The 24880-nt window shown below is 37.8% G+C and overlaps 1 protein-coding gene across 4 annotated transcripts in view; it reads left to right on the plus strand.

Annotated features, from left to right (window-relative positions):
* Window positions 1-14163: 14163 nt before the first annotated feature.
* QSER1 (glutamine and serine rich 1) overlaps window positions 14164-24880 on the plus strand; it is a 57035-nt gene continuing 46318 nt past the window's right edge. For all 4 annotated transcript variants that reach the window (XR_002825204.1, XM_023738070.1, XM_023738079.1 and 1 more), the window contains exons 1-2: window positions 14164-21119; window positions 21513-21674. Coding sequence is in view for 3 of the 4 variants with exons in the window: in XM_023738070.1 (XP_023593838.1) it covers window positions 20954-21119; window positions 21513-21674 (328 nt within the window). In the remaining variant the exon portion in view is untranslated. The remainder of the gene's footprint in view (window positions 21120-21512; window positions 21675-24880) is intronic.

Raw genomic sequence — 24880 nt, forward strand, 5'->3', positions numbered from 1 at the left:
TCTCTAAAAATGGTCAGCTTCTATACGAAGGGCATTTGTTTGAATACATTTTGAATTAAGTTTTAAATCTAGAGTTTCCCTCAAGGCTTTTGGGAAAAAACTTTGTAAAATCATAATTTATGAGGAGTAGGGACAATCCCAAATTCCCATTGCTGTCAAGTCGATTACGACTCATAGCAACCCTATAGTGAAAGATTATTTTCATATCAAACTTCTGTTGTTAGAGTTCAGAAAGTATTTTTACATAGAAACAATGTTGTAAGTAATAGTAGCTATCATTTTATCAATTGCTGAGCAACTAATCTGTGCTATTTTAAGTAATATGTATATGTGTATATATATATTCACTTATACACATATATTTAATCCTGACAACAATCCTTTGAGACAGGTACTATTTGTACCTTCTTTTTGTTGAACAGGAAACTGAGGCATGGACATGTTAAGTAACTAGCCATAGTCACATAACTGATAAGTAGCGGAGCTGAGATTTAAACTTGGGGCAGTGTGGGTCCAGAGCCTGCATGTTTAACCCCTGTATTACACTGCTTCATGGTATTACAGTTCAGTGCTATAATCTATCTATATTATAGGTTAAATGAGCTTTTGTGAGCTGGCCCAGAAACCTAACCATTATTAATACCCTTATTTCAGTGTTCTTTGTCACTGTTGACTATTTCCTTCTTGAAACATGCTTCCTTTCACTTCCACTCTTCTGATTTTCCTCCTACCTTTCTGGCCACTGTTTTTCTGTGTTTTTTTTTACTAGTTCTTATTCCTCCTCTGTCTGATCTTTACATGTTGTTGTTTCCTCAGGGTTTGGGATTGATATGACTTGTCCATTCTGTAATTTCTCCTGAGGACATGACATCCATGCCTGTTGGCTTTAAATATATCTCTGTATGAAGATGCCCATATTTATGTCTTCAGCCCAAACCTCTTCTGACCAACAAGTCACATATCCAGCTGCCTCTTTGACTCTTAGGTATACCATGTACATTCAATGATGAGCACGTGCTTTCCTCTCCTCCCCAACCTCTTCTTCTCTAGTGAAGCCCATCTCAGTAAGTCACACCTCTGTTCACCTAGTCGCTCAGGCCAGAAACCTGGGAGTTGTGTGTGCTTAGTCACCAAGCCGTGCTACTTTGTATTTCTGAAATATCTTAGAACTGTCTACTTCTTTCCCTTTATACACACCTCTACTGTGATCCAAGCTACTGTTATTTTTCACTTGGATAATTTCAGTAGCCTCCTAACTAGTCATTTCGAATCTTTTCTTTCCTCCTTTTTCAATTCATTCTCCTCATAGCATCCAGAGTGATTTTTAAAAACACAAATCTACTACTCTGGCCATCTTACTCTGTTGCCTAAAACCTTTCCATAGCTACCCTTAGATTTTAGGGTCAACTATTAAAAAACATAATGCATCCAGTATGGCCCTGCATATATTGGCCTGTTTTAAATTCCTTGGATCATGCTAAAGTCCTTCCTACCTTAAAGCCTTCATAAATATCATTCTCTCTACCTAGGTAACTTTCACCCTACCCCTGCATTCTAACCTGACTTTTTTTTCACGAATCTCATGTTAGAAACCTTCCAGCCCCTCCCTCCCAGTTTGTTTGGTTACAATGGTATATGTTTTCATAGTACTTTTTACTTTCAAGTCACTTCTTATACTTGGATTCTGTATGCTGTTTATGTAATTATTTGTTGGATCGGTATCTTCTCTAGAATGAAAATTCTTTGAGGAACCCTGTTTTTCTTATTGTTATATCTCTTGTCCTAGTACTCCAGTCCCTGGCATATAGTTGGTGCTTAAAATATATTTATGACATGAAAGATGAATGCAAGCCAGAACTCTGCTTTAGTGCAAGAAATGGAAGCCCCTTTCCCTGCCACAGCCTCTGGTGCCATTCCCTCTCTTCCTCCTCTGCTCTATAGTAGGGACCAAGGTGAGGGATTTAGGGTACTTGTAATTATAGTAGGTTAGAAGTATGGGGAGATGGGCCCCTGCTTGCTTTCTCCTTTTCTTTGTTATGCACTCTGGAACAAAGAGTACTAAAATGTGTCTAACAAAACACAGTCTAAGTTTTTTCTTTCATTAAACAAATATTTGGGTGCCTACTGTGTGCTAAGCACTGTTGCCTTTGTCCTCAGGGTGTTATATTTCTGCAGAGTAAGCTTGAGAAATCAAATGGCAATCACTCACTCATTAAAATGTACTGAGCATCTCTAACTTGCTGCTACTCTCTTTAAGTTTTATAGCAAAAAAAGAAGAAAAAAAAACCAAAACAAAACCCCATTGCCCTTGAGTTGATTCTGACTCATGGTGACCCTATAGGATACAGTAGAACTGCCCATAGGGTTTCCAAGGCTGTAATCTTTATGGAAGCAGATTGCCACATCTTTCTCCTGCGGAGTAGCTGGTGGGTTCAAACCTGTAACCTTTAGGTTAGCAGCTGAACACTTAACCACTGTGCCACCAGGGTTCCTAAATTCTGCAGAGTGTCACATAAATAAAAAAGACACTGTCCTGTGTTTCAAAGAACTTGTGATCTAGAAGGGAGACTAATACACTGGCTACCTCTGCTTGGCCTCTAAATGTCGAAGTTCCCAGGAGCTTGGAATTTTATCTATTTTTCTTATTTCTCCACTCACCCTAGGTGAAGTTGCTGTATATATCAGATGACTTTCAAATTTATATCTCTAGAGTCATATAATCTCCAACTGGATATCTAACAGGTATCTCAAACTTATATGTCCAAAACATGATAAACACCCTACACTCCTCCTCCAACCTGATTCTCCTTTAATCTTCCCCACCTCAATAAATAATACCACAGTTTACTTAGTTGCTCAGGCCCAAAAGGTTGGAGCCATTCATGATTCATTTCTTTCCCTCCCATAGCCTTTTCCTCAGCAAATCCTGTTGGCTAGATATCCATAGCCATAATTTTCCACATGGACTATTGCAGTTGCCTCCTAAATGCTATCTTTGCCTTTCCACTTTGGCCTTTCTAGAATTTATTAAGCACACAGTAGCCAGAATTAACTTTCCAAAACATAAATCAGGTAATATCACTGAAAACCTTCCAGTGTTACTCAGAGGAAAATTCAGAGTTCTTATCATAGCCTCCAAGGCCCTATGTGATCTGAGCCTCAGCTAATTCTCCAACCTCATCTCATTCCACTCCAAGCACCCTGTACTTCATCCACACTGACTTTATTTCTGTTCCTGAAACATGCTAAGATTATTTCTGTTTTGGGGCTTTTGAACTGGCTATTTTCTTTATCTGGAATTCTCTTTCCAGGTCTTTGTTTTGCTGCTTCTCCTAGACATTCAGGTATTCTACATGTTAGACTAGCTGCCATGTGCCAGAGTAGAACTGTGCTCCATAGTGTTTTCAATTGCTGATTTTTCTTTTGGTGGTAGATCACCAGGGCTTGCTTTCTGGGTGCCTCTGGGTGAACTCAAACCACCAACTTTTCAGTTAGCAGCTGAGTGCGTTAACCATTTGCACCACCCTGTGCATCCCTCCTAGATGTTACCTCCTCAGAAAGGCCTTCTCTGACTGCCCTGTCTAAAGTAACTTATGACTCTTTATCATATCACAGTTTTATTTTCTTGATAGCATTATCACTCTGAATTAATTCTGAGGTGGAGAATAGGATACTACATAAGAGGTAGTTCACCAGATGAGACATGAGGGAGGTAATAGGAGATTGTTACTGATAGATTGGTATAGAAAAGAAGGGGTGGATGTGAGAGACATTAAAGGTCAAATCACCTGGGATTGTTGGCAGGGTACATGTTAACAAGTAAGAAAAAAAGAGATGTTTTGAATTGGGTAACTCGAAGAAGAATGAATGAAGTAAATAAAAATACAAATGTTAATTCAGTTGGTCCACAAATATGGCATACAACTGTTCTATGCATTGAGAATTCATTGGTAATTAAGAAGACAAAATCTTTGTTCTTGTGGAGCTTACAGTCCTGTGTGGGGGAATCAGATAAGCATATACACAAGAAAATATTCTCCTTGAGGAAGTAGCATTTCCCTCAGATCTGAAGAAACAGCAACTGCAAATGTCCTAAGGCAAGAACAAATCTGGCAATTCCCTGCCTGGTATGATCTTACCCTAGGCCAGCAGTTCCTAAACTTTGAGTCCTTCAGAATCACCCAGAAGGCTTGTTTCTGGGCCTAACCCCAGAGTTTCTGAATCAGTAGGTCTAGGAGTGGAGCCTGAGAACCTACATTTCTCACAAGTTCCCAAGTCATGCTGATACTGCTGCCAGGGACCATATTTTTAGAAATACTGACCTGGATCTCATCATGGTTGGGTTTTTTGACATTCTTTCTTTTTTAAATTATTTTACTTTAAAAACAAAAAACCCGTTGCCATTGAGTCAATTCGATTCCGACTCATAGTGACGCTATAGGACAGAGTAGAACTGCCCCATAGGGTTTCCATGGAGCACCTGGTGGATTTGAACTGCCAGCCCTTTGTTTAGCAGCTGTAGCTCTTAACCACTATGCCACCAGGGTTTCCTATTGTACTTTAGGTGATGGTTTACAGAACAAACTAGCTTCTCATTAGACAATTAGTACACATATTGTTTTGTGACATTGGTTACCAACCCCACAACATGTCAACACTCTCCCTTCTTGACCTTGGGTTCCCCATTACCAGCTTTCCTGTCCCCTCCTGCCTTCTAGTCTTTGCCCCTGGGCTGGTGTGCCCCGTTATAGGCCTGTCTAATCTTTGGCTGAAGGGTGAAACTCAGGAGTGACTTCATTAGTGAGCTAAAAGGGTGTCTAGGGGCCATACTCCCAGGGTTTCTCCAGTCTGTGTCAGGCCAGTAAGTCTGGTCTTTTTTTGTGAGTTAGATTTTTGTTCTACATTTCTCTCCAGCTCTGTCTGGGACCCTCTATTGTGATCCCTGTCAGAGCAGTCAGTGGTGGTAGCCGGGCACCATCTAGTTGTGCTAGACTCAATCTGGTGGAGGCTGTGCTAGTTGAGGTCCATTAGTCTTGACATTCATTTGTTTGCTTAAATATGATGTCTTCACAAAGGCCCTCCCTGACCACCAAATCTAAAGTAGCCCCACCAAATTTTCCTTGTAACAACGCTTTTATTTTTTTCAAAACTTTTGTCCTTAACTGACAGGATTAGAGATGTGAATTTAGGACTCTGACTAGACATTTGTATAGAGATGACAGTGAAATCTCAGGGATTAAGGTTTCCAGGGTTGAACTAATACCTACTATGTGTTAGGCACTGTTCTAATAATTTTCTGTGGGTTAGCTCATGTAATCCTCACAACAACTCTACTATTGTTACCCCATTGCAAACCAACCAAACAAAAAAAACCTACTACCCTTGATTCTGACTCACAGCAACTCTATTGAATGGGGTAGAACTGCACCATAGGGTTTCCAAGGCTGTAAATCTTTATGGAAGCAGACCTTGCCACATTTTTCTCCTGTGGAGTGGCTGGTGAGTTTGAACCCATGACCTTTCCGTTCGCAGCTGAGCGCTTAATCACTGCGCCACCAGGACTCCTTTTACCCCATTTTACAGACAAGGAAACCAAAGTACAGAGAAGTTAATTAACTTGTTGCAGGTCACACAGCTAGTAAGTGACAGAGGTAGAATTTTAACCCAAGAAGTCTGACTTCAGAGATTGCTCTTAAAACAAGCTGTCCTGCTTCTTAGGAAAACTCCATTTAGGGATTTGTTTTTTATAAAAAGTAGAATTGGGAAATGAAAAGAAGTCAGAAAGAGGAGTTTGTGATAGGAGACTTTGAAGAAGCATGTTGGGTCCTGGGGACTTAACGTTTATGCTTTATCAATTACTTTAAAAATTAGATGTTCCTAGAACACATTTTCGTTGTCAGAGTCCCCTCCTTAGCACCCTCAGTGGCATGGCACCTCTTCCTTCCTCCACCTCCCCACACTGTGTAGCCCCGTACCCTGTTTTATTTTTCATCGTAGCATTTACCAATCCCTGATATAAATATTTATCTGTTCTTTTTCATTGTTGGTCTCTGCCCATTAGCTTGGGTGTTTCTTGACCGCAGAACTTAACTTTTCACATGCCTGGCATATAGTAAGTGCTCAATATTGATTTAATTATGAGTATATTTAATGCTTGAGTGTATTCTGCTTTTACTTGTTGTTTAATATTTCAGAGTTTAAATTTACTCTCCATAAGTTTAAAGTTCTTTAAGGATCCTGACCTATGATGCTAAGCATTTATGGGGTATAACTGAACATAAAATAATGAAATTTTTATATGATCTAATGCCATCGTTCTCATTACTGTGTGATCACTGATCCTATTAAATATCTAGAGACCAGATTTGTCTGGCCCAGTGAAGCATAACAATCACAAAAAATGTTGATAAGTATTGCTTTTGCTTGGATCTGCTTAAGTTAGATGGCTTAACACTTTAGAACATTTTTATATTGTGCAAACTGCAAGATGTACATTACTCTTAAAACAGCTGGCACTGTCCTCACTTAAAGAGACATTAAACTATTTAAATCAGAGTTTGATTTGGCCAGAGCCACAAAGAGAGTAATGGTATGATGCCAAAATAAAAGTGTGAACCATTTGGAAGGGTGGGATTTAAGTAGAACTGTGTGTATGCAAAAAAAAAAAAAAAAGTGGAGATGGTCTTATGCTACTGGTTAATAACTGTTGTATTTAAAAAAATTAGTAAGTTTTTGGCTCAAATCTGTTCCTCTTTAACATGCTGGTGATTAGAATTGTTTTTAAGACTTATAAATTGTGTTTCAGTATAGCACAGGAGATCAAAGTTTCAAACTTGCTATTAAAAGCTGCAGTAATCTTGTGTACCAGGTAATTGACCATGATTTACTGTGCACCCTATTAACAAGGTAATTTTAGCATCCTTGTAGATATAAGTGTACTTTGGAGTGAATATATATATATATAATTTGCATTTAACAGACCATGTTTATTTAGAGAAATTTTAAAAGGTGGTAAACCAAGGAGTACTGAGTTTTTGTTTGGGGTGATGAAAAACTTTTGGAAATAGTGATGATGGTTGCACAACATGGTGAATGAATGTAATTAATGTCACTGAATTGTTCAGTTAAAAATGGTTAAAATGGCAAAATTTTTGTTACGTATATTTTAGCAAAATAAAATTTAAAGAAAGGTGGTAAGCTTGTAAATTGTCATTTGAATAATTTATGAAATCTTTTAAAAAATATATACCCCTTCTCAAGAATTCATTATAATTTCTTCCTCTGCGTTAACCTCTGTTATGAACCAGTAATCCAGGAATTTACCAGCTAAATGTTGATTTTCTCTCTGAGAAAAAACAACACTTTTATTATGGAAATTTTCAAATGTAAACAAACTTGGAGATAATGGTATAATGAAATTCCTGTGTATCTGTTACTCAGCTTTAACGATTTTGACACATGGTCATTCTAGTTTCCTCACTTACTCCCATGTATTATTTTAAACAAATTTCAGGCCACATCTCTTTCATCCATAGTATGTCTCTGAAAGATAAAGACTTAAAAAATAAAAACTATTTAACATGACCATATATTTAACCAAATAACCCCAAAAATGTGAACTGTGGCACCACGGGGTGGGGGGTGGGGGTGCAGACCACACCAGGTGACACTGTCAGAGGCAGTGACACCAAAACGACTGTCTATAAAATTTTTGTGCAGTGTTTCAGCAGAAATGTACTTTTTTTTTTTTAATAAAAATATCCCTGTAATTAAGTTACAACAACAAAATTTTTTTTAAGCCCAGCTTACATGTATCAGTATACCTATGAGGCTAAAAATCTATGCTAATTTACTTTCTGAACCTTCTAATGTGCTTCAGTCAGAGCTGTCATTATTACCCAATTACAATGATGCTTCAAATCACGTGGTTTCCTGTGCATGCACTACAAGTACACACTGATGTTTTTGTTGCTGCTGGTGTTTTTATAGTGACCGATTTTGTCAAATTGTCTGGTGTTTTAGCTACAATATCGTGGTAATTAGCATGGGGTGGATGACACCATGAGTTACTGCACTCAGTGACACCAACCCTAGTGACACCAGTGAATTGTTGTGATGAATATGTATCTTTACACATACTTTCCTTACCTAAGGCCAGTAATCCTAGACATGTTAATAATAGTGAACAACTAGTTTCTCAAATTAAGGAAGAAAATTTAATTTGATAAAGGAAAGACTAGGCCACAAACAGTAAGATACACTGAAGAAGCTAAAATAAAACTGGTGTGATGGATTGCTTTTATCCTGGCCTTTCTCACCATGGTCTTGTAACTCACACCAAATGATTGGGTGGGATCATGCAAATAAGGTGTATGGAACTCTAATGAGGGGATTGGTCAGTTTTGCCATCCCACTAGGCTTAAAATGAGCCATCCCAGATGTGGAAAGGGAGAGCCTCACTACTACCAAGAAAGAAGAGCCAGAAGTGGCACGTGTCCTTTTGACCTGGAGTCCCTGCGCTGAGAACCTCCTAGACCCAGGAGACAGAGAGCTGTATTAACACCAGAGACGGTGCAAGATGGCAAGAAGCGGGCGGCAAGTGCAGCAGAGAACCCGTAGCAGCAGAACCAGGAGACTGGCAGGAGACAGCATGGTGGGATTCCTGGCCACGAAGCAAGGTGGTTACAGTGGGTGTGTTGACCCATGGAGCAAGAGAGCTTCGGGCAGGAGGTTTCCTGGCAGGGTGGGGTGCCTCTGGGCACTTGTCAACAGAACTAGGCTTGCCAGCCCATGGAGTGAGAGAGCTAAGTGCCTTCAGGCCAAGGCTTACTGGTGGAGTGGGATGTACCCAGGCACTTATTGGTGGAGCTAAAGAGCTTTGTAACACTTGCCCGAGCAGGGTGGAGGCTGGGCCAAGGGGTCAAGGGGCCGAAGGCCAGAGAGAGGCCTGCCTGGGGTCACGGCTGAGAAGAGGCTGTCTTGATTGAAGAACTGTATCATGAATTGTAACCTGTTACTTCCTTAATAAACCCCATAATCGTGACTATGGTCTGTGAGTTCTGTGTGGCCATTGCAACTTGTTATCAAACCCAGCACAGAAGTAGAGAATGCCGTGGGAGGGAAAGCTTATGTCAGAATTGGTAAAAAGTTTGGAGGGTGGAGTTATGTCTGACCTCTGCCTCATAGGAATCAGCTTTGGGCTGTTGATGGTGATAATGATTCTCTTTCCCCCTTGTGAAATTAGATGAGGAGGTCTGATGCTGCCACCATGTCATTATTACATATAGTAATTCCATGCTTAACATTTTGAGGAACTGCCAAACTGTTTTCCAAAGTGGCAGCACCGTTTATGTTCCAACTAACAATGTATGAGGTTTCCAATTTTTTACATCCTCATCAATATTTGTAATTGTGTCTTTTAAGCCATTCATATCCTGAAAAGTTCACCACCATAGTTTGATGACTAGGTCTGTCTCTTCTCTCATGATTTTCTGTATAGTCGGGTACAAGCAAAGGGAAGTATCTTTTTACTATCAACAACTTTGTTATTTTCACTTTTTTTTTAAAAAACAAGGAATTATTCATCAGTTGGTAACCAAGTTATTAAACTCTTAGATCCCTGAAAATTTTTTAAAGCAGTGTTTCAGTGAAACTTAGAGCTACTTGGGTAGTAATGTGTATGTTGGAGGTGTGGTCATGACATTGAAGGGTACATTTGATTTTAGGATTCCTTTGCTTTCAATTTTAGTTTGGAAACTGAGGGAAGTTTATAGCAGGTGTTAGCTCTGACATTTTACCAGTAAGCTGGAGGTACAGTAGACATTGGCAGGTACAGTAGACATTGGCAGCCCCATGTCTAAGCAAGGATGAGGCAAAACAGATTGTGAGAAATAGTTGTACAGAAGTACTACTAACAGTCTTTAATTTTACTATCATTAGATTATTATATTAACTTATAAAGGAGACAGTGTAAGTATTAGCCTCCTTTTAAATACAAAAAACTGAAGGTCTCAATTAAATGACTTATCAGTGATACGTAGCTTTTAAGTAAGTATTTAATTCAGGATTTGAATGCAGTTGTGACTTAATTATGATTGCTTATTCCTCTGCTACAATCATTGGCAAGCAGTGGGTTTGTTTTTAAAAACTTTTATTTTCTTTTGCAGGGATAAAGCTCATTCTTTATGCTAATAGAAAAGTTTTTCTCTGTTTATTTAAGCCCTACCTTGCTTCAAAGGAGCCCTGGTGGTGCAGTGGTTAAGAGCTCGGCTGCTAACCAAAAGGTCAGCAGTTCGAATCCACCAGCCGCTCCCTGGAAACCCAGTGGGGTAGTTCTTTTCTGTCCTATAGGGTCGCTTTGAGTTGGAATCAAGTCGATGGCAAAGGGTTTTTCTGGTTTTGCTTCAAAAGGTACTCACAGTATTTGGTGTTTCAAATCGGGGAAAAAGTATATGTGTGCATGCATGCAATAAGAGGAGTAGATGTTTATTTAAGTTTGGAGAGGAGATGGAAGCAGTATGGGAAAAGTTTTTCGGTTTTCCAAAAACATGAGGGTACAATAAATACGTAAGAGGAAAATACATGAATTAAAAATATGACACTTTCTTGAACTGACCCCAGATGGAAATTCCTTTCTGTTTTGTGTAATACTTAATAAGCACATTACTGATCTAATGTTAACTCCATGTTCAAAAACCTTCAATGCAATTACAATAAAAACATAAAAAAATAGTGTAGAGTGACCTTAAAGTCATATGCAGGACCTACATAGAGAAAATCAGCACTGAGGATTGTAAAAGAAATAGTTAATAAATGGCGAGATGTCACATGCTCATGAATGGGAAACTCAATATATGTCTCCTATAGTAAATAAATATAAATATATTTTAAAATCATAATGGGAATCCGTGTGTCTGCATGTGTGTGTGTGTGTGTGTGTACCTGACAAAGGGAATTTGCAGTTCAAAATGATATGATAAACGTGTGACTAACCAAGAAGGTAGTGAAAAAGAAGAGTAATGGGGAGGACTTGTATTTCCAGATACAGTAGTGAAAACAGTGTGTTATGAATACCTGAATAGACATCTATGAATGGCATAGGAAGCCCAAATGAAGGCCAAAATATGTAAAATTATCTAGCATGTTATGAAGTAGGCATTTCAAACCAATGGAGAAATGACAGACGCTTTAATAATGATCTCTAATAATTGGTTAATTACTGATAATTACATTTATTCTTACTTCGTAACATATATACAAATATGAAATGAATTAAAGAGTTAAGTGTTAAAAATGAAATTGCCTAAGTTCTAGAAGGAATAGAGATGAGGATTTTTATAAATGTTTGGATAGGTATGATATTTTTAAATGTGACATTCAGGGAAGAACCCCTTAGGGGAAAGAGTAGAGGTTTGACCACATGAAACTTTAAAATAGCTTGCTGTTTGAAAAACCACCCTATCAAAGGTAAAGGGTAAATAAGCTGGGAAGATATATGCTACATATATAATAATCTAAGAAGCTGGACTATATGAAGAAGAACAGGGCATCAGGATTGGAGGAAGACTCATTAACAACCTGCGTTATGCAGATGACACAATCTTGCTTGCTGAAATTGAAGAGGACTTGAAGCATTTACTGATGAAGATCAAAGACCACAGCCTTCAGTATGGATTACACCTCCACATAAAGAAAACAGAAATCGTCACAACTGGACCAATAAGCAACATCATGATACACGGAGAAAAGACTGAAGTTCTCAAGGATTTCATTTTACTTGGATCCACAATCAATACCCATGGAAGCAGCAGCCAGGAAATCAAAAGACGCATTGCACTGGGCAAATCTGCTGCAAAAGACCTCTTTAAAGTGTTGAAAAGCAAAGACATCACCTTGAAGACTAAGGTCCACCTGACCCAAGCCGTGATATTTTCAATCGCATCATATGCATGCGAAAGCTGGGCAATCAATGAGGAAGACCGAAGAAGAACTGACACCTTTAAATTGTTGTGTTGGCAAAGAATATTGAATATACCGTGGACTGCCAAAAGAACAAACAGATCTGTCTTGGAAGAAGTACAATCAGAATGTTCCTTAGAAGCAAGGATGGTGAGACTACTACGTCTTACATACTTTGGACACATTGTCAGGAGGGATCAGTCCCCAGAGAAGGACATCATGCTTGGTTAAGTAGAGGGTCAGCAAAAAAGAGGAAGACCCTTAATGAGATGGATTGACACAGTGGCTGCAACAGTGGGCTCAAGCATAACAACGATTGTGAGCATGGCACAGGACCGGGAAGTGTTTTATTCTGTAGTATGTAGCGTAAGCTATGAGTCAGAACCGACTCGATGACACCCAACAACAACATACTAAGGAAATAATATCATTTAAAAAATAAAGTGGTTTCTCAAATCAATATGAAAAAGTCAGAATGCTCCAAAATAAAAATGGGCAAAGGACAACCTCACCTAGAACTCAGGTAATAAATCTTAGGAAATAAAAGTATAGCCCCATGACCCAAAATTTTAGACTCTTGATACAAATTGCTACATTGTTCATTAGAAAGGCTGTTAAGAATATGCCCACTCTCCACATCTTCACCAACTTAAACTCATCAACACCAATGAATGTTTTTTAAAATTTTTGTTAACCTAGTAATTTTAAAATGGTATCTCTAAATTGCATTTTTAGATTAAACATGTCTGTCATTTGAATTTCTTCATCTGGAAGAAGTCAGGAATCATTAGCAACTGAGTTTTTTAAAGCCATGGAAATGGGTGAAATTGCCCAAGAAGATTGTGTTGCATGAGGAGTGGGCTGAGGACACCATCATTAAGGCACCCACTCAGCCTTTCTTCTACCTTGATGCATACAACCATATACATTATCTGTTTAACTAAAGTGAAGTCATTGTTGTACATATGTGTAATCTGTTTTCTCCTAATCTGATCTACCTTAATCATCTTTCTTTGTCATTAAACAAAGTTATACTATAGCATTTTTAAAGTCTGCATGTTGTTGTTAGGTGCTGTTGAGTCAGTTCCAACTCATAGCGACCCTGTGCACAACTGAATGAAACACTCCCCTGTCCTGTGCCATCCTCACAATTGTTGGCTATGTTTGAGCCCACTGTAGTAGCCACTGTATCAGTCTATCTCATCGAGGGTCTTCCTTTTTTTCGCTGACCCTCTACGTTACCAAGCATGATGTCCTTCTCCATGGGCTGGTCCCTTCTGAAAACATCCAAAGTATGTGAGATGAAGTCTCCCCATCTTCACTTCCAAGGAGCACTCTGCTGTACTTCTGAGACAGATGTGTTTGTTCTTCTGGCAGTCCAGGCTATATTCAATATTCTTTGCCAAAACCATAATTCAGAGGCATCGATTCTTCTTCGGTTTTCCTTATTCATTGTCCAGCTTCTGCATGTATATGAGGCGATTGAAAATATGGCTTGAGTCAGAAGCATCTTAGTCTTCAAAGTGGTATCTTTGCTTTTCAACACTTTAAAGAGGTCTTTTGCAGCAGATTAGCCCAATGCAATACATCATTTGATTTCTCGACTGTTGTTGCTATGGGTGTTGATTGTGAAGCCAGGTAAAATGAAATCCTTGACAACTTCAGTGTTTTCTCCATTTATCATGATGTTGCTTATTGGTCCAGTTGTGAGGATTTTTGTTTTCTTTATATTGAGGTGTAATCCATACCGAAGGCTGTAGTCTCTGATCTTTGTAAGTAAGTGCCTCAAGTCCTCTTCACTTTCAGCAAGCAAAGTTGTGTCACATGCATAACGCAGGTTATTAACGAGTCTTCCACCAATCCTGATCCCACGTTCTTCATATAGTTCAGCTTCTCAAATTACTTGCTCAGCATACAGACTAAGTATGGTGAAAGGATACAACCTTGATGTGTATCTTTCCTGATTCTGAACCACACAGTATCCCCTTGTTCTGTTTGAACAACTCCTTCTTGGTCTATGTACATGTTCCGCATGAGCACAATTAAGTGTTCTGGAATTCTCATTCTTTGAAATGTTATCCGTAATTTATTATGATCCACACAGTCAAATGCCTTTGCATAGTCAATAAACAGGTAAACATCTTTCTGATATTCTTCACTTTCGGCCAAGATCCATCTGACATCAATGATATCCCAGGTTCCACGTCCTCTTCTGAATCCGGCTTGAATTTCTGGCAGTTCCCTGTCAATATACTGCTGCAGCCATTTTTGAATCATCTTCAGCAAAAAAAGGCTGCATAATAAACCCTTATATGGATGTAAAATAATAAGCAATCTCCATTGTTAGACATTAAAATTGTCTACTGTTATTTGCTACTGTTAACAATGCTTTGATAAACAGTATACATATTTGCACATATTTTTCATTATTTCCTTAGGAAAAGCTGGGTCACAGGAATATTTAAAGCCATGGAAGGGATGAATTTACCTAGGGATAGAGAAGAGAGAAGCCCTAGGAATGAGGTTGTTAGGAACAGGTTTTAGGCAGAAGATCAGGAAATGGAGAAGAGAGACGAAGAATGAGTAGCACAAGAAGATTGCAATATCAGAGAAGCCAAGAGAAGAGACTGTTTCAAGGATCTTGGTCAACTGATCAAAAGCTTTAGAGTATCAGGTAGGATAAGGACAGGAAAGAGTGCCTTGGATTGGCAACAAAGACATCCTTATTGATTGTGACGAGCTGTTTCACTGTAATGGAAGAAGCAGAAGCCCAATCTGGGGGTGGGGGATGAAGAATAAATGGGAAGAAAGGAAGTGGAGACTGGTTTTGAAAAGGAACAGGAAAAAAAAAGTAAGGGTAGCTGGAGGATGTTGTAGGGTTAAAAAAGTTTATTTTATCATGGTAAAAATACATATAACAAAACATTTGCCAATTCAACATTTTTTACATGTACAATTCAGTAACATTGAATACGTTTATCATGCTGTACAAACATTACTACTATTTCCAAAGTATCCCATCAGCATTAAAAGATAATTTTTAAAAACACAGGAGATACTCAGAGAGGAATGATTCAGTAGAGAAGACTGATGATGCAGGAGCAGTTAACTGAAAGAGGGGTAAGCCCCAGAATACAAATGGAAGAATCTAATTTCCCCAGCCCAGACATCTCCTTTGTGCTCTAGACTTATATCCACATGCTTACTTGATACTTTGACGTTTCACCAGCATATAACTTTCTAAGAATTAACATGTCCAAAACTAAATTCTTAATCCCCCCACCTCTTAATTCTGTTTCCTACCCCTTCCCACAGTCCTTCCCCATTGCAATAAAAGATGCTGCTATCCATCCAGTTGCTAAAACCAACACATGCCCTGCCCTCTAATCTATCTATGAGTGATATCTTCAAAGTATATCCCCAAACCTTCCACTTTCCTCCATTTCTACCATCATTCTGGCCCAGGGCACCATCATCCTTTATCTGGACTGCCACCAAAGCCTCATGATTTGGACTCCTTCCATTCTTGACTCCCTCTGGCCTGTTCTCCAGGTAGCAGCTAGGGTCATCATTTAAAATGTAAATTTAGTCACTCCCATGCTTGGAAATCCTTCAGTTGTTTTCCATTGCACTTGGAATAAAAGCCAAACTCCTTATTGAACCTATAAAGCTCTGCCTGACCCTTTCCTACTACCTCTCCAGCTGCTATCTTTTTCTCAGCACACTCCAAGTATGTTCTTTTTTTAGTTTCTCCATATGCCAGCTCTTTCCCACCTCAGACCTTTGCATAACTGTTTCCTCTTCCTCTCCTGTGGTTTGGCACAGGGCTAGTTTTAATATCCTCTCTTCAGGGATGCTTTTGCTGATCACGTCTGTCCTCTTTTCACCATTATTCTCTGTAGCCCCTTTTTTCATTCACATGATAGAGTTTGTAATTATTAGTTGGTTTCCTTTTATTTGTCACCCCATCGCATCTAAACTGTAAGCTCCTCTGGGACAGTGATCCTGTCTTGTTTACTGTGGTATCCTCAGTGCCATCCTCAGTGCCTTGCTCAATGCCTGGCTCATAACATCCAATATTTGTTGAATAAAGAAATGAATTATCAGTCTTTGCCATATTATTTGTTTTATTCTATTTTACAGGCTAGACATGTGTATGCTGTTTAACCTCCCAGTATTACATAGGTCTTGATGGCTGGAACTTTGTCATGTTTGTGCCTTAATAAATATATGTTGTATGTACTCAATAAATACATGTTGACACAAGTTAACTGAAAAATAATGAACGTGCTGAAATGGATAAGTTAGAAATGTTCTAGAGTTATAGTGCCAATATAATGAGTTTTTTTTTTAACAGAAAGATTTAAGATCAAAGCTAAAGAGAGTAAAAATCAAAAAAGGCATTTTAGATATAGACCATAAATTATGATTTACATACAGTTTCTTCTGTATGTTCCCCTACTCCTTGTGCCTGTCTTATGCCATCGTAACTGCTTCCTTGTTTCAGTTTGCTTTTTCTGTTTTTGTTACAGCCTTCAGTTCTATAGAACTTTCTAGCCTGGGGGGAAGGGGTATATTATAATGGTGATTGAAGGTAATATGTGTATTATAGTGATTGATATGTGATTACTATTTCCTCTAACAATTTTCCTGTTGCCAGATCTTGCTGCAGCATTTAGTGCTGATCCCTCCCTTCTTAAAACTTACTCTTCCCTTGATTTTTTGAGACCCCATTCCTTGTTTTCCTCCCAAGCCTTTAGTTAAACTTTCTCATTTTTCTTTGTGGTTTTCTTTTTCTCCTTCTGTCCCTTAAATTTATGTTTTAAGTGATTCATTGTAAAAGTATTAAATTATGGATGATTGCCTTGTTTCTTTAAGTAAAATAGAGCAGATCTCTATAATTTTACTCATACACGTTCTTCTATGATAGCTTGAGTGGGAAGAGAGAAGGTAGGATTTTAGCTGTGTTGCAAGGAATCTTGAACTCCAGATAATATCCTTGAGATTAAGTAATTAATATCATTGGTCATATGTGTAAAGGTAGGAACCCCAAAGATTCTGTCCTCAGCCCACTTCTGTTGCAACACACTCTTGGGCAGTTCCATCTACTTCTATGACTTCAAAAAAGCCCAGCTGGTAACGACTCCCAATTTTATTTTCAGCTCAGATTTCTCTCCTGAGCTCTAAGTGGGAATGTTCATTAACCCTCTTTTCAGTATTTCTCACAGTATCACTTATAAACACCTCAAACTTAATGCATCCAAAATTGAACCCTTCCAGATTTGTTCAGCCTGTGTCTCGCTATCATTCTGTATTCCCCCTCAAGTCACCATTGGCCAAGTCTTGTCAATTTTCTTAAGTGCTCTCAAATATCTGTTACCACTATTCTGCCCATATAATTTCTTACCTGGATTTCTACTGTGGGATGTTGGTTTTCCTACTTTCTGTTTTCCACACTGCTTATCAGGTTATCTTTCTAAGGTAGTGATTCTCTACTGCAAGGTAGAATTACTTCAAGAGCTTTTTAGAAGTGAATTTGTACGGTCCCATTCCAGAACTACTGATAAATAATTTTTGGAAGATTTCTGTGAGAACTTTATTTTGACCTATAATTTTCCACAATCTGCCTCCTCAGAGTTCATGAATTAATTTTTTTCAATTTCACGATTAAGAATTCCTTAGTAAGAGATGATTATTTATAGGCTTCAGGTTTTTGTTTTTAATTTTCAGACTGTGATTAGCTAAAATAAAATAAAGATACATATAAAATATTTGGCATCTAATGGGAGAGAAATTGACTGAAAAAATGTTGAGCATGCTGAAATGGGTAAGTCTAGAGACGTTAGTGTTCCACACGCAAGGTTAATTTGGTGAACTCAGTGTTTATTTCTGTACTCAATTTAGAAGACAGACTTTATGCTAGAGAATACGGGTGAATTATGTGCTAGATGAAGTAAAGATATTAGTTTAATTCAGAATATTAGAATTGCAAAGAACATTAGACTTCTTAAATAAGAAACCTAGAACTCTAAAAGGTTAAGTGACTTTGCTCAAAGTCTTGTAGCATGTTTGCAGAATCAGGACTGGAATCTGGGGCTCCTAACTTTCAATTCAGGATTCTTAATTTTCTCAGTTGTGAAAGGTTGATATATCTAAGACTAACACAATCTTTTCAAAGTTCAAGGAGAGTTTCCAGTGGCCAAATTCTTCAACATTAAGAAAATGGTATGACTAGTGAAGGCAAAAATCATTCATTACTTGAGTAACTTAATGCTTTACCTGGGCTTGAAAATATTTCATGGAACTTTTGCTAATTGATTTTTAAACTTAAAATGTACTTTATTTCTTAAGCATTATGGACATAAGAGTATGCTACTCAGGGAATACATTTGTATGTGTTATTAATGTCTGGATATAAAAGAAAATATTCTCAATAGTGTATTCAAAAGAAGTTTTCCTTATGAACATATACCATCTTCATGCCATGAACTGCCATTTTTAGATGAGATTTTTGTCTCAGCTTTCTCATCTGCCTTAAGATATTATTTTCTTTGTTAAAGTGAATAATGTTAGAGAAGGAATATTCATACTTAAGTAAACAAAGTAGAGAATGGAAATGATTAATAATTTATCTTTTTTGATTTGTTTTGATTTTGAGAAAAAAGTCAGTATTTTTGGAATGTAAGTGACAGCAACTGAAGGAAGCATTATACTTCCCCCTGCAAAATTCTGACCTTCCTTATTCTCAAGATTGAGTTAGTACCCTACTCAAGAGTGTGTGGGGAGAAGATGGATGATTGAAGTTTTATGCTAGGCTAGAAATATTAAGATTAAGGAAGCTGTAACCCTTATCCTTTAATTCATTCTGCTTCCCTAGGCCTTAGCTCATGTAATGTTTGGAGCTTGAAGGGTTTGGAAAAGTCCTGTTTCCCTACCTCTCATCCAAAGCTTTGGGGCTAGGAAAGGCTATGCTGGGCCACATCAGGTCCTTTCTTAAGCAAATGTACATTTATTCAAAGGAGATCATGTACTGGTCCAAATACAGGAATTAGAAACAAGACCATGTTTTGAGGCATAAGATTTTATTTCTTCAGCATAAATTTGTTTTTAATAATTGGCTTTTGCTTAAAAAATAAACAAAAACCCACTAAACCAGTGGCTATCAGCTGTAATGCCTTCTGAAAACTTAGTTTAAAATAATAAAGATATTATATACAAATTAACAAGACATCACTATTTGGTATATGGAGATGTGCCAGTCATAGAAGATTGAAGACGTACATGGCAATAAGGCTTATCTGTAACCACCTTGTTTGATAGTGTGTGCAGTTCATGGAAAACTACCAAGGACCAGTAAGGCTGAGTGACTATTCTTTTTACTGAGATTTAATTCACATACCGTAAAATTCACCATTTTAAAGTGTACGATTCAGTAGTTTTCAGTATATCCACAAGGTTGTGCAGCTGTCACCACTAATTTCAGAACATTTTCACTACCCTAAAAAGAAACCTCATAGCCGTTAGCAGTCCCTCTCCATTCTTGTCTTTCCCCAGCACCTTGCATCTACTAATCTACTTTTTGTCTCTATGGATTTGCCAGTTCTGGGTATTTCATATATATGGAATCATATTATATGTGGTCTTCGGTGATTGGCTGTCACTTAGCATAATATTTTTAAGGTTCATCCATGTTTTAGCATGTATCAGTACTTCATTCATTTTTATGGCTGAATAAAATTCCTTTGTTTATCCATTCATAAGTTAGTGGGCATTTAGGCTGTCTTTACTTTTTGGCTATCATGAGTAGCTGCCATGAACATTCATGTACAAGTTTTTGTGTGAACATATTTTCAATTCTTATGGTAATACTATAAAACTTAAGAAGAAAACACAAGAGAAAATCTCTGAGACCTGGGATTAGGCAAAGATTCTTGGCTACAACACCAAAAGTACAATCCAGAAAATAAAAAGTTGATCAAAATTAAGAACTCTTCTAATTCTAAAGATACTCTATGGGAATGAAAATATAAGCCATAGATTGGTGCAAAATATATATCCAGCAAAGGACTTGATTACAGAATATATAAACAACTCCCAAAACTCAGTAAGAAAACAAACAACCCAGTAAAAAATGGGCAAAAGATTTGAGCAGATGCTTTCCCAAAGAAGATTTCTGGATGATACATAAAGCAAATGATGGTTAACATTGTTAATTATTGAGGAAATGCAAAAAACAGACAAAACCAGTGAGATACTACTGTACATCAATTTGAATGGCTAAAATAAAATAATTAAAAAAAAAATTTCTTTTAACAAACTGACAATACCTAGCCAACGAGGATATGGAGTAACTGAAAGTCATACATTATTGGTGAGAATGCAGAATAAATGGTATGGCCACTTTGGAATCCATTGAAAAACAGATTGTTTCTAGAAAGTTAAACATGTACTACCATACAACTGAGCATTGGCCCTCCTAAATATTAATCAGTAAAATGAAAACTTACGTTTACACAAAACTTGTACACGCATTTATAACAGCTTCTTAAATTGTTTGAAATTATGTAGGTGAGTAATTGGGAAACAGTGTTAATTTATTTGAATTATCTGATTCCATAGAATGTTAGAATTAAAGGGACCTTAGAGTTAATTTTGTCCAAGCCATTTTTCATACATATAAGGAAATTAGTGCCATAGTGAGTAAGTCATTTAAGTCACACCATAAACTAGTAATAGAGCTTGGACAATGAATTCAGCTTCCCTGTTTTCTAGGATATTACTCTTTCAACTGTACCCTGCTGTCTCTCCCAGCAAAAGGGCTCTGTTTGAGATAAAGTTGAATTAAGGAAAATATTACGGATTGTTTTTCTTCCTATTATATCTTCAGTATGTTTTTCCCATCGTGACAATATTGTCAGACTTATCTGTAAAGGTCAGGGATTTCGTCAGAGACTTCTGCCACTTTTGATAGTTGGTATCCTAGAAATTTTTTGATATGCATATGGTTTGGGTATATGCTTTTGGTCACTGTTTTTTAATATCCTCTAGTTTAAGCTATGAAGAAGGACATCCCTCACACACTGAAGCAGATCTCCTTCAGAGACAGACTTTTGCAGCCTCTCATCAGCTTCCAGGATATGCTACCACACCTCAGCCAACTGGTAACAATTCTTGTGAAATACACCATGAATCTGGGACCATTTAGTGAATAAGAAAAAAAAAATCAATTTGCATGTGTTAGGTTATAAATGTGTATAGTGCGTAACCATGCCATGGGAAATATTAAAATGAAAATGAGATTAAAAGCTTTGTCTTTTACTAATAGGGAATATCTAGATAACAGGTTGGGAGATTTTTTTGTGCAGCTTTGGAGGTTTTAAATTTTAAATGTGCTTGGTCAAATTAATATTTGCTATTTCAAAATAAAACAGTTTAGGGTTGTAGAAATTTTTGGCCTCAATATTCAGAAATTCCTTTTTAAAATATAGTTAGGAATATAATTTCATATAAGTATATATTTTTTTCTTTAAGGTATATTTTATCTTCAAATGCAGGTCTTTCTGGAATATTTGAAACTAATGTGAACAGTGCCATCACTAACACTAAAGAATCTTCAGTGATGAATTTTCTTTCTGCTGTTGAATCCCGAACTGCTCAGGCTGCTTCTTCAGGAACTACTCTTTTACCACAATTCAGGGCTCCATCCTGGCAGACAGGTAATTCTTCGTTTTCAGAATTTTTAAGGCTTCTAAAACTACTGACAAAAATATACTCTGTATGACCACATCAAGGTAGTGTTGCCAAGAGTGATGTTAATTATTGATCTTCCAGTGAACTTTAAAACTTGAAATTTTTCACAATTTTAAAGTGGACAAAATTCAAGTATTTGTTATTGGCAGAAATTCAGTTTTAGCCCTTGGGTGAAAACTAACAAGTTCAAATTGAAGAAGGTAGATATTATTAAAGATATGCCTTGATGTAAAGCTTATATCTGACAATTTAAGTAGTTAGTTGTCTACTTGAGCGGAGTGAAGATTAAATTTCATTTATTTTAGTGACTTCAGGTTGGGTAGATGATATAATAAACAATCTTGGAATTGATTTATTTCATCATTAGCGTTATGTTAAATTATTCTTAACTGAATAGGTTAAATCACTATTCAGTTTAATAAAAGCCATTACATGTTCTTGTTATTACATTGTGCCCATTTCTCAACAGTAATTACAAGGTGTATATGCCCTTTTCTACTATTTTACTTACTTCTCAACTGTTTACCCTCAAAAATGATGTGTGTGTAGAGATACACACACACACACACACACACACACACACACACACACACATATCAGGACAACAGAAAGGTTAGTTTTTTTGGTGGGGGAGGTTTGTTTTTATAAATAAAGAATAAGAAATGTCATAGCGTATTTGAGAAGATATTTTAAACAATAGATATAGGAAATAGTAGTTTATCATTCTGATATAAATTCCACTCGTAGAGATTCTCAAAATGGCTTAGCAAGTTTTTCTGTTGCTAAGGGGTAATTAATACTTTAGTGTGAAATAAAACAGAGTAATAAAAAAACACAAACACACACTTCCGGGCAACATGGTGCTATACTCGGAAGCACCACGCCATCCCTCTGCAGCAAAGATCAGAAAAACTAAGTCAAATAGAGTCACACGTCAGCCTGAAACCCTAAGCATCAAATGAAGAGATAAAGAACTCAGCCAAGCAGTGAATGGAATAAGAAACCAATCGAGAACAGAGCATGAGGAGAGATACATGCAGAGGTCCCCTATCAGCTACTATAGCACAGATCCACCATCTTGGACTCCTATCGGAGATCAGCGAACAGGAGGTACGAGAAAGCAGCCTCACAGAGCTTTCAGCAGGAGACAGAAAAACCAGTAACCCACGATATAGGCTTTCCCACTTCCCACCCTTCTTCACCCCCATTTAGCCTCCTCTGTTTGCTGCAGCCACAGTCTATTGGCTGGGAAGCACGAGCTTCCCCTAGTGCCGCTTGGATTCCATCTGCCTGCACTGGCCAGCTCCCTGAGTGCCATTTGTTGGCTGTTGGTGTTGCTTTTTTCTGCTTCTTTAGATTTCTTCCTTACCTCTCACCACCTCCCCTTCCTTTCTCTCAAATACCTGGCTCCGTGTGTCATCTTTGCTTCTTCCTGAAAGGCTGCGAAACACTGCTCGACTGTGAAACTGCCCCCTGACCCGTGCCGCCACTCTGGTGAGACCCCCAGGGCTTTTTTGTTTGTTTGCTCTGATTTGTTTGTTTTCTTTTTCTTTTCTCGGCTTGGAAACCCATCCTAGCCAGGCAGTACCACATGGCTTGGAAGCTAGTCCCTTACTCTGCACAGACACACAGGGACATCCCTGGCGACATTTCTTTTTTCTTGTTTTTTTTTTTATTATTATTATTTCTTTTAGTTTTTTTCTCTCTCTTATTCCCTTTTTGTCTTTCTTCATTTCCAGTTTCGCAATTTATTCATTTTTTTTTCTTTTACCCTTTTTCTTATGTTTTCATTTTTGTTTTTCCCCATTTCTCAGTCTCTCATCTCTCCACTCCAATAGGAAGCTCCCTTAGCACTCTTTTTTGTTTCTGGGTATGTTTTTGGCTCCTGTTCCTCTCTCCTCTTTCTCATCTTTCCCATACCCATCTTAGCTCCACACATCACAATCTACCTCCTCCCTCCTGCCTACCTGCACCGTGTGCTGAACATCACACTTCCAAGCAGCACAGGCACGGCCTACTGGAACCCACCCTGCACTGATTCCCGGTCTGCACTGTCAGCCACTCCCCTTCAGCTGGACCTGCCCTGCTGTACCATACCTGAGTGACTAACCCTGCCCACTGGAGAAGGAGGTGAAAAGTATCATGCCCACGGACGAGCAAACAACAAAGAATGCACAGCTCGCCTGCTCAGACATAACCAAATAAAACAAAAAAGCAGGGCGAAACAAACAAATCTACAATCAATAAACGAGGAAAATAACCACTGAATGCCCCTAAGACAGCAGACAATATCAAAACATTTACAAAAACAAGTCAGGATGGTTCCAGTAGGAGTCCAAAATAAAACAACAGATGACCTTCCAGTAGAAGAAAAGGCACTAGACCTAACTGATAGGGAATTCAAATCTCTAATGTTCAGAATTATCCAAGAGTTGAAGCAAAAAACAGACAAAAATGAGGAAAAAATAAATTCTTGGAAAAGGCAGACAAATTCATGGAAAATACAGACAAAAAATGGAAGAATTCAAGAAAATAATACAGGAACAAAATGCTAAAGTAAATTCTCAACTAGAGATCATACAAAAACAACAATTAGAAATCAAAAGATAAACAATAAGACTTCAGAAATGCACAGTGTCACAGAAGGGCTGAGGAGCAGGTTTGAAATGATGGAAGATAGGATCAGTGAAATTGAAGACAAACACTTGGATACAACTCTGGGGAAAAATCAGAAAAAAGAATGAAAAAAAATGAAGAAACCCTGAGAATTACGTGGGATACAGTCAAAAGCCAAAATCTGTGAGTGATTGGAGTTCCAGAATGGGGAGAAAACAGAAAACACAGAGAGGATCATTGAAGAATTTCTGACAGAACACTTCCCCAATATCATGAAAAATGAAAAGCTGACCATGCAAGAAGCTCAGCGAACCCCATATAGGATAGACCCCAAAAGAAAATCACCAAGGCATATCATAATCACACTCACTAAAACCACAGACAGACAAAGAATCCTGAGAGCAGCTCAAGAAAAACAAAAAGTCACATACAGAGGAGAAACAATTAAGACTAAGCTCAAATTATTTGGCAGAAACCATGCAGGCAAGAAGGCAATGGGATGACATATATAAAACCTTGAAAGAAAAAAAATTGCCAGCCAAGAATAATATATCCT

This window comes from Trichechus manatus, unplaced genomic scaffold, assembly GCF_000243295.1.
Source record: "Trichechus manatus latirostris isolate Lorelei unplaced genomic scaffold, TriManLat1.0 scaffold00006, whole genome shotgun sequence".
NCBI classification, from domain to species: domain Eukaryota; kingdom Metazoa; phylum Chordata; class Mammalia; order Sirenia; family Trichechidae; genus Trichechus; species Trichechus manatus.